The following is an 18912-nucleotide window of genomic DNA, read 5'->3' as shown; positions in this document are numbered from 1 at the left end:
CGGACGGCCCTCCCCAGCGCGGGTTGGCCTCACCACACCCACCAAAGGTCCCGACAGAAAGAAAGAAGGAGGGAGGGTGATTCCCTCTCTCTGCTCGAGCACACATATGTACTTGGGTTCCACTTCTCTGAAGAAGCCTGATACAAGGGTCTTTGCAGACGGGATTAAGTTAAAGGTCTTGTGCTGGGGAGATTATCCTGGGTTATCCGGGGGGCCCTAAATGTAATCTCAAGAGTCCTTACTAAGAGTCAGGCAGAGGGAGATTCGACACAAACAGCAGAGAAGACGACGATATGACAACAGAGGCAGAACTGGAGGGATGCGGCCACAAGCCAAGGAACGCCTGGAGCCACCAGAAGCTGGAAGAAGCAAAGCAAGGCTTCTCCTTGAGAAATGTAGGAGGGAGCACAGTCCTGCTGAGAGAATAAGCAGGACAGTCTTGGTCTGTGCCTTCCTGGACCTTGGAGTCTTAACAGGAGAGGCCAGCATCAATCTGGGAATTGACATCAATCTGAGAATTTGCACCAATGTCAAAGTGAAGCCGTCATAGAGCTAGACAGAAAGGGTAAAGTGGGTCACACGTGAGCTGTGGGGTCAGGGAAATTCCCCTGAGGAAGTGAGGATCGAGCTACAGAATAAGACATGAGAATGAGTGCACTGGGCAGAGCACCTGGGAAGCAGAGGAAACATCATGTGCAAAAGCCCCGTGGCAGGAAGTGTGGCCAAAGGCCAGTGCAGGAAAGCCAGGGGAGCTGAAGCACCAACAAAGTGGTGGCAGTGGAGGGAGAAAAGGCTGTCCACAAGGGCAAGATTTTGTTGGGCATGGGGAGGCCCTAAGATTTTGGTCCTAATGTCGAGGACACTAGGAGGCCCTCTTTCTATCCCAACACGCTCAAGGAAGGTGAAAAGTGGAATGCAAGAGAATTACGCCTAGGATATAGGGCCCAAAGTCTTGAGTTTTCTCATATAAAATGGAAGCAACCACCCTTCCTCTCTTCATTGGGTTTTTCCAGAATATCCCAGGGGCATGCCTCTGGGAAACCTGGATAAATGGAATCTGTGATGACAGGATGTTGACAAGGACATGGCTCTCGGGGGCCTTCCCTGCAGGAACAGCCTCTGAGGAGCGAGAGAGGTCGAAAAGGCGAGGCCAGCTGGCCACAGACCAGAGCTCTCAGGAAGGAGAGTGAGAGTACAAAACCCTGCATGTGGGGCCAGCGTGAGGGACCGGGAGGAGCCAGAAAGGAGGCGAGAAGGAGGCACCAAGAGCAACTCTCTGGGGACGCTGGAGCTGCTGCTGGTGGCCTTGAGACCCAGAGCCTCTCAAAGGAAGTGCCGTGGGGATGTCCCTGCCATGCTGCCTAAGGACTTATTTACTGGAGAGACGCGTCTCCAAGGGCCGCTGGCGCAGCTCCATGGGAAGCCCCCAAGCAGGGCCACTCAAGGACAACGACGCTGTGGCTCTGAGGTGACAGGGGGCCACGCCTGGTTCAGGAACAAACAGCTGTGGGCAGAAGTCCGCCGGCGCCCAAGGAGCCCTTCTAGGAGGAGGCGCAAGCAAGGTCCCCGGGCCATGGGGCCTGGGCAGCTGGAACAGCGTCCCCCGTCCCCCGTGCCACCTGGAGCCACGCTGTGCTTTTCGCGGCCTGCGACTTGGGTTGCAAAATCAAATTCCTCCTGGAGTTCTTTTTCTCCCCATCTCCCTTTTCTCTTTAAAAAAGTTTTCCTTTGAAACTCAACAAAATGATCAATCATCAGGCTCAATTGGAAAACTAAATGAGAAGACTGGAAAAGAGATTCGTGGAGAGACGCAAGCAGGGCATCGAGCCTCCCAGACCTGGGGATGTATTTCGAAGCAACAATAATTAACACAGAGTGATTCAAACAGTACAGACTTCCAGGCAGACGATGAGTGAGTCCTGGGGAGTCACGGACAGCGTGGGGACACGTGAGCACTGCCCTGTGGCAGATTTCAAAGCTGCTGAGAGTAGACCCTAAACGTTCTCACTTTCTTTTCTTTTTCCTTTTTGTATTTATACGAGATGATGGTGGTAACTAAACATTGTAATAATTATTCCACAATATATGTAAGTCAAGCCATTATGCTGTGCACCTGAAACATATACAGTGTGGCATGTCAATTATGTCTCAATAAAAATCGAAAAAGAAGGAAAAAGGGGAAAAAAGGTAGTGCCAACTTATGAAGAAAAGTATAGAGCTAAAGAATGCAAACACGCCCGCCTGTGCACAGAAAACGTAAACATAATGAAGACAGTTGCTCGCACACCCCGCCCAGGTCTTGGTTTCTCGTAGGGAGGCCTAATCTCCGCGGCAGCATTGGAAGTGTAGAAGTTACTAAAGCAACGCACCGTCGTCAGTGTTCTCATCGTGGCTGTCCAGTATGGTGGCCACTTGCCACACGTGGCTACTGAGCCACTGCAATGTGGCTGTGCAACTGAGGAAGTGGAATTTTAACTCCACTGGATTTTTTTTTTTTTTAAAGATTGGCACCTGAGCTAACAACTGTTGCCAATCTTCCTTTTTTTTTCTCTTTCTGCTTTACCTTCCCAACCCCCCCGTACATAGTTGTATATCTTAGTTGCAGGTCCTTCTAGTTGTGGGATGTGGGACGCGGCCTCAACGTGGCCTGACGAGCGGTGCCGTGTCCGCGCCCAGGATGCGAACCCTGGGCCGCCGCAGCGGAGCATACGAACTTAACCACTCGGCCACGGAGCCAGCCCCATCCACTGGATTTTAATTAATTGAAATTTAAATCATCACACGTGGTTCGTGGCTACTGCATTGGGCAGTGCAATTCTAAGGCCAAACAGCCTATTTCTTTTTATTTCCCTAGAAAACAGCCTTTATAATGGGCACCACTCTCTTCTACATTCTCCCTTATTTCCAGGAGCGGTTTGGAGGGTTTTTCTTTTTATTTGGAGCGACTCAGAACGTCTTTGTGATTAAAGTGTGGCGGGCAAAGATACTTTCTTGACATTCTCCCTCTTTACATTCTAAGACAGGGGTCGGCAACTTTTTTCTGTTAAGGGCCAGAGAGCCAATATTTTCAGCTTTGCAGGCCAGATGGTTTCTGTTGCAACTGCTCAGCTCCGAGCTGTAGCTGGAAAGCAGCCCTGGGTGATGCCTAGATGAGTGGACGTGGCTGAGTGCCAATAAAGCTTTATTTACAAAAACAGGCAGTGGGCCGGATTTGCTCCACAGGCTGTAGGCTGCTAAACCCTGCTGTAGGATTGATGAGCCAAAATGGCAGTTATTGGATGTGTCTGGAACCTGGTGGGGTAATAAATCGGGACTTGGGAATGTCATTTGTTGATCACAACCCAAACCGTTCATTGTGAGCTGGCAGTTATTTTAGTGACAGAAGGAGTACATTTGGGAGGGAAAGAGAAAAGACCCTGTGACATGGAAACATTGGCCTTGCCTGGGGCTGGAGGAAGTCTGCCCCTGAGGCAGGCTCCAGAAGGGCCGTCAAGTCTGCTCCCCACACCATGGGGCACATGGGAGAAAGAAATTTCTGTTACCCTGGGGTTCCACCTTACCTATGGTTTTCCAGGACCCCAAAGTTCCCCAACACAGAGTGGATGGGGTGGGAAAGCTGAGAGAAGGTCCAGAGCAAATTCTAACATCCCTTTGGCTTTCAACACCCTCTCCATCTCACCTGCTGCATGCATTTGACTGCTAATGTCTGGATCCCAGCTAGCTCTGCAGAAAATGAGTGCCGTGATTGATTAGCAATGTCTGCCATGGGATGATTATGGAGAGTGGGTACAATAGCAGAATGCCACCCACTTCCCTCCACTGGTGGGTTTGGCTAGGGAGCAGGGCCATATCCTGGTGCTGGAACAAGAAGTAAGAGCTAACCCCTCCCTCCTGAGAGACTCACAACAAAAGCCGGCCCTATGGATGTTTTCCGACACCGGTCCAGCTCCTCCAAGCAGAGTTCCGTGGTCATGTGTTCAGTGGCCTCGGCACTGCGAACACCCCACCTCAGATCAACAACCTGGGGACACAAGCACGGGCTTGTCAGGAAGGTGGCAGGATGCATGAATTTTTCAATCCCCTTTGACAAAAGGCATAAAGATTTTTTTCAATAATGTTTGACACCCTCTCCCCAGAGGGGATTTCTGGATTAAAAGAACCTGAATGAACCCCAAACCCCACTGTAACCGTGACAAGAGCATCTGCCAGACCCAGACCAGGGGCATCCCGCGGGACCCAGCCAGTCCTCCCCAAGACCCCAAGGTCACGAGCAACAAGGAAAGACGAGGAGCCGTCCCAGACCAGGGGAGGCTGGGGAGATGTCACGACCACAGGCAGTGGGGTCCCTGTAAGGATAGGTCCTCGAGCAGAGAGAGCACGGGCACGGAAGAACTGGTGACGTCCGAGTAACGTCAGGAGGTCGGTCACTGACAGTTGACTGACCGTCGGCCTCTCAGCTGCGACAGACGCGCTGATAACGGAAGGCGTTCACATTGGGGGAGGCTGGGTGTGGGGCACAGGGGACTCTGGACGTCTCTGCAACTTTTGTGTAGATCTAAATTCCGAAATCAGACGTTTACTTAAAAACATTTAAAATTTTTAAAGAACTTGAGCATTTTGAAGCTGTTCCTTTTTAAGCAAGGACATGTCCGCAATTGTTCGCAGAGCTTTCTTTGCAAAGCAGGGCATTTAGTTTGGCCAAAATGGGACAGGCAAAGTCTCTGGGGCAACCGCATGCAGTGGTCCGTTTCCGCCAGCTTGCCCCAGGGTGAGAGGGCTGGCAGAGCCCCCGCAAGTCAGAGGGTGGAGCTGGCCCCGAGGACAGAAGGATGAGGAGGGGGCAGGAGGGGACTCAGACTGATGCAGAGCAAGGCTGCCCCGGGAGAGACGGCCGAGGCGTCCTGGCCTGCCGATCTACAGCACCCTCCGGGAGGCCTAGGGCGTCCTCACCTGACCCGACCTGACCCGTATCCAAAGTTATAGGACTGATGAGGATTATTTTAGGCTGGTTACTTTTAAAACTGCAGATGAGAAGGGGGCTGGATACCTTAATAAAAGCAACTCCGAGGAGCAGAGTTTGCTTGCCCTTTGTTGGGAAACATTTACATTTGTGAAGGCAGTCTCCTTGCCTCCCTCTCTGCACCAGGAGGAAGGCGGGGTGGCCTTATCTCTGGAAACTCTTAATGGGGAAGGCAAGGACTTAAGTTGGTTACTGTCTGGCAACCTCATGTAACTGATCCCTCCCCCCCAACATCCTCCTTTGTCTTTAGCTGAAGATAGTATTTAGGGTGGTGGCTTCTGGCCTTCACTTAATCCAATTTGATTCTTATCTAAAAGTTATAGGACCACCCAACATCCAGACCCCACCTGCACTGATACCATTTTAACTTTTTTACATATTCTTTCGTTTGTCTTGTAAAGAGATAATTCACATACCTACACCTTAAATTTAGCCTTACTCTCCACCCATGTGGGCAGCAGCAGCTCCCCATGCCAGCAGTACCTCCTCCTGCCCATGGGTCCTGTCCCCATGCAGCAGCAGCTCTGACTGCCCGTGGGTCCTGTCCCCATGCTATTCCACACTATTCTCTAAATAAAAGAGCACTACTGTCAGATCTTGAGAGTCCAAGAAATCTTTCTTTTGACTCCTCGGCTCCCGTCAAGAGCAGACCCTGCCTCCCCAAGTTCTTTTGCCCAGAGGGAAAGACACATGAATTCCTGATGAACCACAGCATGGGGTGCAAAGACCACAGTACTCAGCATGCATGTTTTTCTCTCTAGTGCCACTGCCACCGAGCCGTGTCTCAGGACCACCGGCGAGCAGAGTGGAACTCCCAGCACTGCTCTTTTTTGGTAGCAGACAAATGACGGCGTGGCTTACAATGAAGGAGCTTTGGTGCGATGCGTCGCTGTCCCAATGGCAAGGAGATAGCCTCAAGTGAAGCCGAGACTCCAAGACGGTTTGTCGGTTTCTGCATCGAAACGCGCAGCAGCAGCATCGCCCCCACTCCCGGGTCAGCGTGAGAGTCCCAGAGGCTGCTTGGGGCCCGTGGCGACTGTGCCCCACAGGCACACCACTGGAGCTCCAGAAAAAGGCATGTCCCACTTCCATGCATGCCCCAAATATCCCACAGCCCTCTTAGACTCCCCCCGAAGCTGCCCCAGTGCAGAAGAGGGTAAAGAGCAACAAAAGGCAGGAAAGGGCCCAGCCCAAGGAGCAGGGTCCCCAGGCGGCCACTCCTGTGCTGTGCCATGCCTCCTGTGCTAATCAAAATGCCCGTAGCCGTCATCCCTCCACCTGCTCTTTCAGAGGACTTTTATCTCCATGGCCCATGACCAGGGCCAGCTACAGAACTTGCAGGGCTCAGGGCAAAAAGAAAACGGGGCTCTTGTTCAAAAGTCATTATGAATTTCAAGACTCAACAGCAAAGCATTGAGCTGAGTGCGGAGCCCCTGTGAACAAAGGGCCCTGCGTGACTGCCCCAGGGCACACCCTCGTTCCCGACCTTCAGGACGGAGGGGACCCAGGCAGCGAGGAGCGGGCAGGTGCTCACCTCGAACATCAGGCCGTGCTTCTGGCAGAAAGTCTGCACCTCGGGGTAGGCGGCGCTCTGCAGAGCTTCTCTCTCTGCATCCATGTCTGCAGGAACAGCATGAAAGACGTCAGCTGGAAGAACCCAGAGCTCTTCCCTGCCCCACGGCTCTGCTTTCAGCCTCACTCACCCCACCAAGGCTGGGGCCCTTCACAGCAAATCAAAAGATGTGAAAGACACGAGGTACACCTAGGGAGGTCAACCATCCTGGGCTGCCTGGGATTTTCCTGGTGTCGGCACTAAAAATCTCACACCCTGGGAAACTCCTCAGTCGCAGCTAACCAGCATCGTTGGTTGCTCTAGGTTAGGGTTGCCAGATAAAATACAGGCTGCTTGGTTGAAATTGCATTTCAGATAAACAATGAATAACTTGCTAGCATAAGTATATCCCATTCCACGCACTATTTGGATAAATTTGCATTTCTGATAAACAACGAATAATTTGTTAGCGTAAGTGTGTCCGGGCCCAGGCACTATTTGGGATATACTTACCCGAAAGGATTATTCTTTGTTTATCTGAAATGCAAATCGAACTGGATGTCCTGGTTTTGATGTTGCCCTTGTTTTGGTTTTTGGGTTTTGCTAAATCTGGCAGCCCGACCTGGGGCAAACTGGGATGCTCAGACCTTCTCCAGCCCTGACGTCACTGTGTGGCCTGTGCCGAGTGTCAGGCTGTCCTCAGTTTCCTGTCTGTAAAATGGGGGTGATGCTCTGCTTTGCAGGGCTGCAAGCCCCAGAGTCAAGAACCTCTGCTGTCTCGGTCATCCAGGATCCCGCAGTACCAGGCACAGGCGCTCGGTAAATGTTGGCTGAACTACTGACCCAGGCAGGGAAATGCACCCAGCGCAAGGTCGGGGCTGCGGGAACACCCGTTTCACCATAGTGTCTATGAAAAGACACCCACAGCCACTGGTGCCGAGAAGCCGCCCAGGCTCCGAATGGGGGACGACCTGACGCCAATCTCAGCTCTGTCTCCTGCCCCTCCTCTTCCCATGCCCATTTTAGAAATCCCACAGGCCATCCCATTTGTCCAGAAAATAGCTACTAGGAAGTTACTTCACGCCCAGACAAGGCTGAGCAGCAGGGGGTAACATGGACGAGGCAGGGCAGCCATACCTCGCTTTACTGCGCTGTGCAGATATGCGCTTTTTTACAGGACCCTCCACCAGCAAAATGATTACAACTCGCTGAAGGCTCAGAGGATGGTTAGCATTTATTAGCAACAAAGTATTTTTTAATTAAGATGCATACATTGTTAACAAATGTTGGAGAGGTTGTGGAGAAAAAGGAACCCTCATCCACTGCTGGTGGGAATGCAAACTGGTGCAGCCACTATGGAAAACAGGATGGAGATTCCCCAAAAAATTAAAAATAGAAATACCATACGATCCAGCCATCCCACTACTCGGTATCTATCCAAAGAGCTTGAAGTCAGCAATTCCAAAAGTCCTATGCACCACAATGTTCACTGCAGCATTATTTACAATCGCCAAGACGTGGAAGCAACCTAAGTGCCCATCGACAGATGATTGGATAAAGAAGATGTGGTATATATATACAATGGAATACTACTCAGCCACCAAAAAGAACAAAATTGTCCCATTTGCAACAACATGGATGGACCTTGAGGGAATTATGTTAAGTGAAATAAGCCAGATAGAGAAGGACAATCTGTATGACTCCACTCATATGAGGAATTTAAAAATGTAGACAAAGAGAACAGATTAGTGGCTACCAGGGGACAGGGGGGCTGGGGGGTGGGCACAAAGGGTAAAGGGGTGCACCTACAACATGACTGACAGACAATAATGTACAACTGAAATTTCACAAGATTGTAACCTATCATTAACTCAATAAAAATTAAATTAAAAAAAAGAAAAGAAAAATAATAACCACTACTATCTTAAAAAAAAAGATGTGTACATTGTTTTTGTAGACATAATGCTATTGCACACTTAGACTACAGTATGGTATCAACGTAACTTCTTTTGAGGAAGATTAGCCCTGAGCTAACATCTGCTGCCAATCCTCCTCTTTTTGCTGAGGAAGACTGGCCCTGAACTAACATCCTTGCCCATCTTCCTCTACTTTATATGTGGGACGCCTACCACAGCATGGCTTGCCAACTGGTGCTGCGTCTGCACCCGGGATCCGAACTGGTGAACTCTGGGCTACGGAAGCGGAACGTGCGAACTTAACTGCTGTGCCACTGGGCCGGCCCCTCAACATAACTTTTATATGCACGGGGAAACCAAAAGAATTGCGTGACTCGCTTTATTGTGATATTGGCTTTATTGTGGCTGTCTGCAACCAAATCCACAGCATCCCCAAGGTGTGCCTGTGTGTCAGAGCCAGCCCCCTCGCTCGGGAGAGCTGACTGCTAAATCTTCAGGAATTTTGTGAGCCAGTTATTAACACAACCATTATGAAAATTGATCTGAACTTACATTATAGTAAAATCAGAAATTGCAAACACTCAAAACTCATCATTGAGAAATTATTTTACTGCAGTGACCATGAGCTCTGCGCTGGAGTCTCTTTACAGCTACTGATTTTGTCTCAGGGAAATGCTGGCAGCCGGTGAGCTGCCGCACAGCCCTGCCTGACGCCTGTTCATGACGTCACACGGCAGCTCGAAACTGACGACCATGGGAGGATTTACACGGCGGAAACTGGCACACAGCGCAAAACAGGAGTTTTATTTTGTTTTTTGCTTTTTGGAGATTAGGTTACCAAACACTTGCCAGCACACTACTGTGTCGTCTTTGCCCTCATGGAGCTTACAGCCTGGTCGGAGGGGCGAGGCATTCAACAAAGACCAAATTCAGCTGATGGGGCTGGGGCTTCACGGGTTCCAGGACCTGCCAGAGGCCGGTGTGACCACAACACATGGTGAGGAAAGGATCATACAAGACAAGGCTGGGGAGGCTCATAGGACCCAGACTCGCCGGGCTTTGTAGCCGTGGAAAGACTCTGGCACTTTTCAAGCCTGGTGCACACCATGTTCATCACAAATTTAGTTGGAATATAATTTGCCACTCACAGCCACTCTATCAAGTCAGGCTCTCACCCTCACTTATTGAAGAAGAAACAGAGGGTCTGGGAGGCTCCCCCTCACGGGTTCCCATGTGGATCACGGGCCAGGCTGCATTCACATCCAGGTCTCTCAGAGGACCCTGTGAGCCATGCCCATTGCCCTGGCACCCCCCGAGAGTGCTCGCTTGCCTCTGCCCCCAGCCCTGCCCTGCTCCTTACCTGAAACTGTGGAGCTGATAAAGATGGCCACGCTGCTGGACGGAGGCGCTGGGAGGGGGCCCGCCTGACCCTGGAGAAGCTGCTGGTGGGTGTCCGGGCTGAGGGGGTCCACGCTCATGCTGCCCACCCCCCTGGACGATCCTTCCCCTGGAAAGGGCCTGGGTTTCAGAAACTTCACGCCAGTGGCCTGGCAGCCTCCCTCATGAGGTCAGACAGGCAGGGCCATCCGGGGGGCACCTGCCTCACCCTCCAAGGCCTCTTAGGGACCTGCAGCCCCTGTCACCTCCAGTGTCCTGTGGAGCTGAGCCAGCTGCTCCTCTCTGCTCTGTTTTGTCTGTAAGTGCTAACAGGGGACCTTGGACAACGGCCTCTCAACCAAGGCCCCTGGATGTTGGCTCCTCCAGGCACCGGCGACGTTTACCTCTCAACCAACCAGCTCCTTGCCCTGAGAGCTCAGTGGTCGCTACAGCAACTGTGGTTTCCCAGCACTGGGTGTTGGGGCCTGGGGACCAGCCAGCCTCTCGAACACCTGGGTCCCGCGGGGCTCCACATAAGTTGAACCTGGGCCCAGGTGTGCAGAAAGAGGCTGTGGGATGCTGGGAGCTGTGCCCAGCCTTAGCAGGGCAGGCAAGAAGGACGAACACTTAGTGGAACGCCCACCCCATCCTGTGCTCACCCTCCAATGAGGTCCAGGCACAGGGTGTACTATTAAACTAGCAGTTCTCAACTGGGGGCCATTCTGGTCCCCAAGGGACACTCGTAGTGTCTGGAGACATTTTGGTTGTCACCACGGGGCGCGGGGGAAGGTACTCGCATCTAGTGGGTGGAGCCCAGGGATGCTGCTCCACACCCTCCAATGCACAGGACACCCCCACCAGAGAGAATTATCTGTCCCCAAATGTCAGCAGTGCTGAGAAAGAAACTGAAAGCAGCTTTAAATCAACCCTAGCCAGATCTCCTTGCCTGCAAGAGGTGTGGGGCCTGCAGCTGGCCCGCTTTGAAAAGAGGGGAGATGGGCAAGTCTCCAAGGGCGGTTAAGGATCTGCCTACATCAAACTGAGATGTGCTCTCGGAAATAATCGAAAAATGCCACTTTCTACAATGTGAGTGGACCTTCAGGGCACTATGCTGAGTGAAATAAGTCAGACAGAGAAAGACAAATACTGTACGATCTCACTTACATGTGGAATCTAAAAAAGCTGAACTCGTGGAAACAGAGAGCAGAATGGTGGTCAGCAGGGGCTGGGGAAATGGGGCGATGCTGGTCAAAGGGCACTAACTTCTAGTTATAAGATTAACAAGTTCTGGGGCTCTAATGTATGATACTGTATTACACACGTGAAAGTTGCTAAGAGAGTGAATCTTAAATGTTTTCATCACAAAAAAAGGGTAATTATGTAACATGATGGAGTGTTAGCTATGCTGTGGTGGTAACATTTTTGCAGTATATAAATGTACCGAATCAACACGTTGTACATCTTTCACTTAGACAATGTTATATGACAAATACATCTCAATAACACTAGGAAAAAAATCATCAAAAACATGGGCTGCATGACCAGCGAAAGACTTTCTTACAATTTGACCTTATTGAAAATGCCCTGGTGATGTGAGTCCTGCCCACCCACCTCTCAATATTAACAAACCACAGACAGAAAGGACGGATACCGTGGCATCCATGGGCCTGCTTGGGATGCCGGCTCCTTCAGCGCTGTCCTGGAGGGTTTAAGCAAGTGGCCTCTCTTCTGGGACATCAGCATCAGCTGCATCGTCTGTGAAATGGGAGTGAGAACCACTCACGGTGAGCTGGGGTGAGGAGAGTGAGGCATTTGCCTCGGGATCAACACGTTAAGGAAGTATCATGTGCCTGAAAATCAAAAGGAATGCCAACACGCCCGTGATGAACAAAATGTGGACAGGCATTTGGGCGATCGGGGTGCAAAGTCCCCACTCCACATACGGGCACTGGATAAATAGTGGTATCGGTTCTACTGAACAGTCTGAACTTTGTCATACCTTTTCCTTCTCTGCCTCTACTTTCCCTCCCTGCCTTGTCCACCCAGGAAAGACTGCCATTCAGGAGTCCCCACAACCACCGTAGGTCTGCAGAATTCACTAGAAGGACTCAGAGAATCCACAAAAGCTATTCCACTCACACTACAGAGAAAGGACACAGATTAACAGTGGCTGCCTTTGGGTAGGGAGCGTAGAGGCCTTAACGGGAAAGGAAACTTACTTTTCTTTTCTTTTCTTTTCTTTTTTTTTTTAAGATTGGCACCTGAGCTAACAACTGTTGCCAATCTTCTTTTTTTTTCTTTTTTCTCTCCTGCTTTATCTCCCCAACCCCCCCAGTACATAGTTGTATATCTTAGTTGCAGGTCCTTCTAGTTGTGGGATGTGGGACGTCACCTCAACGTGGCCTGACGAGCAAGGCCATGTCCGCACCCAGGATCCGAACCCTGGGCCGCCACAGCGGAGCGCGTGAACTTAACCACTCGGCCACGGAGCCGGCCCCCTTACTTTTCAATATATAAGTTTTTATATGGTTTAATGGTGACCATTTAAAATATTGTATTTTCAATTTTAAACGCTAGTACATAACAGAAAGGATGCATTCCGGGTAGTCCTTCAGAGCTCCAAAATGCCTTCTAAACTAGAGAAAAACAGCTACACTCAATGCCTCTTTGATGCCCCTTGCTTTTGTAAGTGTTTAATTGCTAATACAGGGTTAGCTGAAAGAAGACTTTAAATGTAAGATGACCCCAAGCTTGGTTCCATGAAAAAGATTAACAAGCAGGTTCTGCCTGAGATTGGGTAGTTAATGAGGGCCTCTCTGAGGAAGTCACTCATACAAAAACGGACACAGATTACAATCAGCCAAGAGAAGAGGTGCATAAAGCAGTATCCAGGAGAGACCAGGGTGAGCTTCCAGTTGTCCCCTCCCAGTGGAGTCGTGGGGACAGACTTTAATTCTCCCGGCAGCCATGTGTGACAACACACATGGTGTGCTGCCAACTAGGGAAACTTGCTGGAGCCCGGGTGTTCCGAGTTTTTACTGGGCATTGGTCACATAGGCAAGTCTGACCTCCTGCACAGGTGACCTCCGACTCCAGTCCCTCCAGGTCAAGCTGGTGACACATGTCCCAAGGCCCCCGCTATAAGTCACAGTGTTAGCATAGACTATCTGGTACATCCCAAGGCCCCCAGCTAAACGAAGAGCTTCTTATCAGGAAGGACATTCCAAGGACACTGCCAGGAGCTGGGCAAGGGCCAGACGTTTCACGTCCAGGGTGTGGACAACCAGGCCTGCTGAGTTAATCCTCTCCTACACAGACCTGCTAAGTATTGTGACACAGAGCTGACTGTCACCATTTTATGAATGAAGAAACTGAGGCTCAGAGAACTTCCTCACTAGCCCGAAAAGGCAGAGTCAGCGAGCAAGTGCTGCTCTGGCCCCCTGTCCTTCACAGACCCCGAAAGCCAGCCTTGCCATCCAACCACCTTCCCACAATCCACCCAGACGCTCTGCTTTAGCCGTGCCCGGCTGACCTCACTCAGGCCCCAGCTCCAGGCTCCAGCGTCGGTCTAGGCCCTTCTTCCAGCACCTCTTGACCAGTCTCCTGACCTCGAATTTGCCCCCCTCAAAGTCTCTGTTCTTTCCCCCACTTCCCTGAGTCCCTACCGGGCCCCGTGGACCTGACCCCACTGTAGCCCGTGGTCACGCTCCCTTGCTGCAACCTCTTGGTGTTCACAGGAGGATCAGAGCGTTTGACCTCGACACTCACACCAGGCTTGCTTTCTATTCCTCTAGCCCAGACTTTTCCAGTCCCAGCACAACTGACGTTTGGGGCTGGCTTGTTCTATGCCGTGGGGACCATCCTGTGCGTTGTAGGATGTCAAGGAGCATCCTGGTCTCAACCCACTGGATACCAGGAGCAGATCTCCTCCCCAGGTTGTAACAATCAAAAATATCTCCAGATATTGCCCATGTCCACCAGGGGGCAGAATCCTGCCGGGTTGAGAACCCGTGGTCTACAACAGCTAAGTTATTTCTGCCTCAGGGCCTCTGCACGTGCCATACCCGAACTCTCCATCCGGTGTCCTTTCGTGTCATTCACATTTCAGCCTAAATGCCACCTGCTGAGAGGCTCTCCCTGACTGTCTCCTTACTCAACGACCTCCCAAGTCACCCCCCATGCTGTCACACTATTTTAATTCTCTGCATGGTGCTCACCACCAGCTGATGTTTCTTCTTGTTTCTGCCTGTTTACTGTTTGCTCTCTCACAACAAACTTCCATGAGTGCAAGGACCCTGGTCAGCGTGCCCAGCAGGTCCCCAGTAAATAATTGTCACAGCAACATGCTCACCCACAACTATCCATCTTCCTTGACCCCTGCTTGTCACCACAGACAACTAAGCAAGACCGGCCTTCTCCAGGAAGGACAGGAGCCCCTTGCAGCGCCCGCCCTCTGGTTTTCCTTGGGGGCTCCTGCCTCCCTCTAGCTCCTGCTGGTGATTGAAGGGCCAGTTTAGAATCCTCTGGGGAAGTAGGTTGGAGAAGACAGTTTTCTGGGCCCAGCACTGCCCGGAAGACGAGCTCCGGCAATCCTAGTAACTTTTGTCTTAGGCACTTCGCAGCTCTCTTCCTGCCAATTCTCCCAGCAACTGGGATAATGAAAGGAATTGTTGGCTCTCAGGCTGGCTTAGCTGGGCCCTTGGCCAGACCTGGCAGTTAACTGTTGTGTGCCGGGCTAACAGGTCCATCACAGCAGATGCCTTTTGTCAAGGGTCCACAAGGGGCCGGCCAGTTGGCGTTTGGCATCGGCAGTCCACACACAACCCCGAGATCCTGTCCCATGGACGAAGGAAATGAGGTCCAGGGAGGTGAAGCTCCTTGCGTGGGCCACTTGGCCTCTCCGGGCTTGAGTCTTCTCCACCACCTCCTGGGTTGGTAAGAGAATGAATGCATGCACATAGTGAGCCTAGCACCACGCTCGGCTCATGCAAGGACCCACGAAATGTCGGCCGTGACAAATTACTATTATAACCAGGGTCACTCATCAAGCATCAGAGCCAGGAATCAAAGCCTCCTATGCCAACGTTTCAGGAAGCGCTAATGACATCTAAGTCTCTAGAGCAGGGTTTCCCAACCTCGGCACCGCCGACACTTGGCGCCAGACCCCCCCTCTGTGGAGGGGGCCGTCCTGGCCACTGGAGGGTGTTGAGCAGCATCCCTGGCCTCCACCAACTAGATGCCAGCAGCACCACCACTTCCGATCACTGACAACCAAAAACATCTCTGGACAGTGCCAAGAGTCCCCCCGCCCCGCTGAGAACCGCTGCTCCGTCATGTTACCTATTCATGTTGCTACAATCACGTTACTATATTCCGAGGGACTCCTACCTGCAGGCGCTAACACACACCAATACACACCGCGCCTGCACTTCTCCAGCACCCTGAGGGCTTCAGTCTGCCGTCTGGTTTACTGAGGGTGAAAATGAGCTCCAGAGAAGGTCAGCGACCCGCCCAAGGCCATCCCAGGCAAGGGGGTGCCGGAACTGAGTCAGACCCCTACCGTCGTCTGCCACACCGGAGTCTGTGGGCATTAAAGAATTCTTTTTTTTTTTGAGGAAGATTAGCCCTGAGCTAACTACTGCCAACCAATCCTCTTTTTTTTTTTTTTTTTTTTGCTGAGGAAGACCAGCCCTGAGCTAACATCCATGCCCATCTTCCTCTACTTTGTACATGGGATGCCTACCACAGCATGGCTTTTGCCAAGCAGTGCCATGTCCTCACCAGGGATGCGAACCGGCGAACCCCAGGCCACTGAGAAGCAGAACGTGTGAACTTAGCCGGTGCGCCACCAGGCAGGCCCCAAGAATTCTTGGTAAAGTCTTTTAAGTGTGATAATGGTATTGCGCTTAGGTGTCCTTAAGGGTCTTTATCTCTTGGAGACATAGGAAATAGTTACAGAATGAGAAGATTTATGGAAGGACTTGGGTTTGCTTTGAACTAATTCCAGCTGGCGAGGTGGGCAGGGTGGGGTTTGGTCAGGGGGTGATGGTGGTTGGGGCTGGCAAGAGCTCTTCATACCTTTCTGCCTACTTTTGTGACTTTGAAATCCTCTGTAGAAAAGCCTAGAATGTTCTTCCATCTGTGCTTTGCAGGAGTAGTCATGATCATCTATGTGTGGGGTGGGCGCTGAGCCCTCGGCCAGGGGATTCCCTCCCTCCTCTGCCATCTGCACTCCTGACTTTCCTCATTCCCGCCTCACAGACGAGGGATCCCGGCCGGCGGCGGAGACGTAAAGAAACCGGATCAACCTCTCGGCTAGAAGGAGGTGCCCAGACCGAGGCTGGGCGGGCAAGCAGCGCCCCCTGGAGGCCAGCGCGCGGGCTGCCGCGAGCGGAGGGAAGCCGCTGGAACCCAGGGCTGGGCTGGCCCGGGGCCGCCAACAAACCCAAAACGACTCAGCACCGAAGATAAACAACATTTTTTCAATGTTTTTTACTGTGGTAAAAGGATAAATATTTTAATGCAATATTTTAAAAAATCCAAATCAATCCAGAAAAACCCACAATGAATGAAATATCACAATTTTAAATATGGTGAGGCGAGTGAGGTAGGTATGCAAATAAAGGGATGATCCCGTTTTTGCTAAGATTTTGATATTTTGTTCCTCATGGATTTTTTTGCATTGATTTTGATTTTTTAAAAACTTTAGGGGCCAGCCCGTGGCTGAGTGGTTAAGATCCCACGCTCTGCTTAGGTGGCCCAGGGTTTCCCCAATTTGGATCCTGGGCGCCGACATGGTGCCACTCATTAGGCCATGTTGAGGCGGCGTCCCGTATGCCACAACTAGAAGGACCCACAACTAAAATATACAACCATGTACTGGGGGGATTTGGGAAGAAAAAGCAGAAAAATAATTGGCAACTGTTGTTAGCTCAGGTGCCAATCTTAAAAAAAAAACACTTTAAAATATTGTTAATCTGCAAATCAAAACTGCAATGAGATACCACCTCACACCCACTAGGACAGTGATAATCTTAAAAAGTGAAAAATACCAAGTATTGGTGAGGCTGTGGAGGAACTGGGACCCTTGTGCACTGCTGGTGGAGAGGTAAATGCTGCAGCTGCTGGGGAAAATAGCTTGAAAGTGCCTTAAAAAGCAACACGTAGATGGGGCAGCCCAGTGGCTAGTGGTTATGTTCACACGCTCTGCTTCAGCTGCCCGGGGTTTGCAGGTTCAGACCCTGGGCATGGACCTACACACTGCTCATCAGCCATGCTGTGGTGGCGTCCCACATACAGAATAGAGGAAGACTGGCACAGATGTCAGCTCAGGCATGATCTTCCTTGCCAAAATAAAGTGAGACATAGAATTACCGTGTGATCCAGCAATTCGACTCCTAGGTATAGACCCAAGAGAATGAAAACAGGTGTGCAAGCAAGTCCTTGTATATGTGTGTTCACAGCAGCACTGCTCATGATCAACCCCTCCTGGTGATCACATTTAGCCGCTTGCATCCTGGGCAGTCTGTGCCCCGGCCTGCAAGTCTCATTTGTCCCTCTCCCAATGCCTAGCACAGGCCCCAGCCCCGCAGGGTCCAGAATGCCCGCCCAGTGAAAATCAACAGTTGGCCTCAATTTTGCCGAGCGGTTCATAAGCTTTTTGGGGTCACAGACCACACTTTAACATCCTCAATAAACGCTTTGAACCCTCTTCTAGAAAATAACACGAGCACATAATTCTGCCTTTCGTCTTGGGGAATCCATGGACCCTCTGATTCCTGTCCTGGGCTTTGCCAGAGGCCAATGACACCCAGATTAAGAAGCTGAAGGTCAGCCAAGTATCCTGAGATTCACCTGTTTAAGGAAGAGCCAGCTCGCAATTTGCTACTAAAGAGATATCCATCCGCACACAACAGGCGCGAGTAACCGGGCCACTTCTGAGAGCTCGCTTCATGACGGCGCTAACCCGTCCGTCACTGCCATGAACCCAGTCAATCATCGGGGACTAACTTTTATCCCCATTTTCAGCTGAAGCAAGGGAGACGGAGAGGAGAAGTAACTTGCCCAGATGCACAGTGTGGTGGTTTTAAAATATGTCCATAAATTCTTCGATTCTCCTCCCTTCAGAAGCTGGGTCCCAATTCCCCGCCCCGAGTGTGGGCTGCACCTAACAATCCGCTTCTGTGACACAGAATAAAGCAGAGGTGACAGCGCGTGACTTGAGAGATGAGATCGCAGAAGGCACTGTGTCTTCTGTGCTCTTGGCTCGCTAGCTCTGGGCGAGGTTGGCTGCCACGTCCCAGGGTCCTCAAGCAGCCTATGGAAAAGCCCGTGCACCGAGGAACTGAGGCCTCCAGCCAACAGCCCCGTGAGGGAGCCGTTTTGGAAATGGAGTCTCTGGTCTTGGTCAAGCCTCTGACGATGGCAGCCTGGCCAACGTCTGACTGCAACCTCATGAGAGACCCGGAGCCTAAACAACCCACCTATGCAGCCGAATTTCTGCTGCACACAACTGTGGGATAATGTTTTTCTTGCTTTAAACCATTACGTTTTGGGGGATATTTGTTACACAGCAATGGATAACTAATACACTCAACTTGAAAGTGGCAGAATGGGATTTGAACCCACGTCTTCCAGTTCCAGAGCCCAACATCAGTTGTAATATGGTAAATCAGAAACAGTGTAAATGTCCATCCCCAGGAGATTGGGTAAATAAATTACGGCCCATCCACTCAATAGAATTCTATGCAGCCCATTAAAGTGAATGAACTAGGTCTTCAGGGGATTGCCGAAAAGACATCCGTGTTATCTTACTATGTGACAAAAGTGGGGTGCCAAAGGCAGCATGTGTATGATTCCATTTTAGTCTAAACAGAGGCATTTTTCTGCACGTGTTTCTGTGTGTGTAACAAAAGGCCTGTTCCTAGTCATTCCCTCTGGGAAGGGGGTGTGGCTGCGAAGTGGGAAGTCTCTTTCTCTTTCTCTTTTTTTCTACTTTATGCACTTCTCTATAGCTGGCATTTTTAGTAATCAGACCCTCATGTTTT

At 51.0% G+C, this 18912-nt stretch overlaps 1 protein-coding gene across 1 annotated transcript in view; it reads right to left on the bottom strand.

Moving 5' to 3' along the window:
- Positions 1–17990, bottom strand: part of NWD1 (NACHT and WD repeat domain containing 1) — a 79813-nt gene extending 61823 nt beyond the window's left edge. Inside the window, exons 1-5 of the mRNA XM_023625377.2 lie at positions 17720–17990; positions 11517–11620; positions 9849–9995; positions 6555–6640; positions 3905–4021 (exon numbers count right to left, since the gene is read on the bottom strand). Coding sequence (XP_023481145.2) covers positions 3905–4021; positions 6555–6640; positions 9849–9966 — 321 coding nt within the window. The 5' untranslated portion in view covers positions 9967–9995; positions 11517–11620; positions 17720–17990. The remainder of the gene's footprint in view (positions 1–3904; positions 4022–6554; positions 6641–9848; positions 9996–11516; positions 11621–17719) is intronic.
- Positions 17991–18912: the final 922 nt, after the last annotated feature.

The sequence above is a fragment of the Equus caballus genome, chromosome 21, assembly GCF_041296265.1.
Source record: "Equus caballus isolate H_3958 breed thoroughbred chromosome 21, TB-T2T, whole genome shotgun sequence".
Lineage (NCBI taxonomy): Eukaryota > Metazoa > Chordata > Mammalia > Perissodactyla > Equidae > Equus > Equus caballus.
This window is presented reverse-complemented; position numbering and strand designations above follow the sequence as displayed.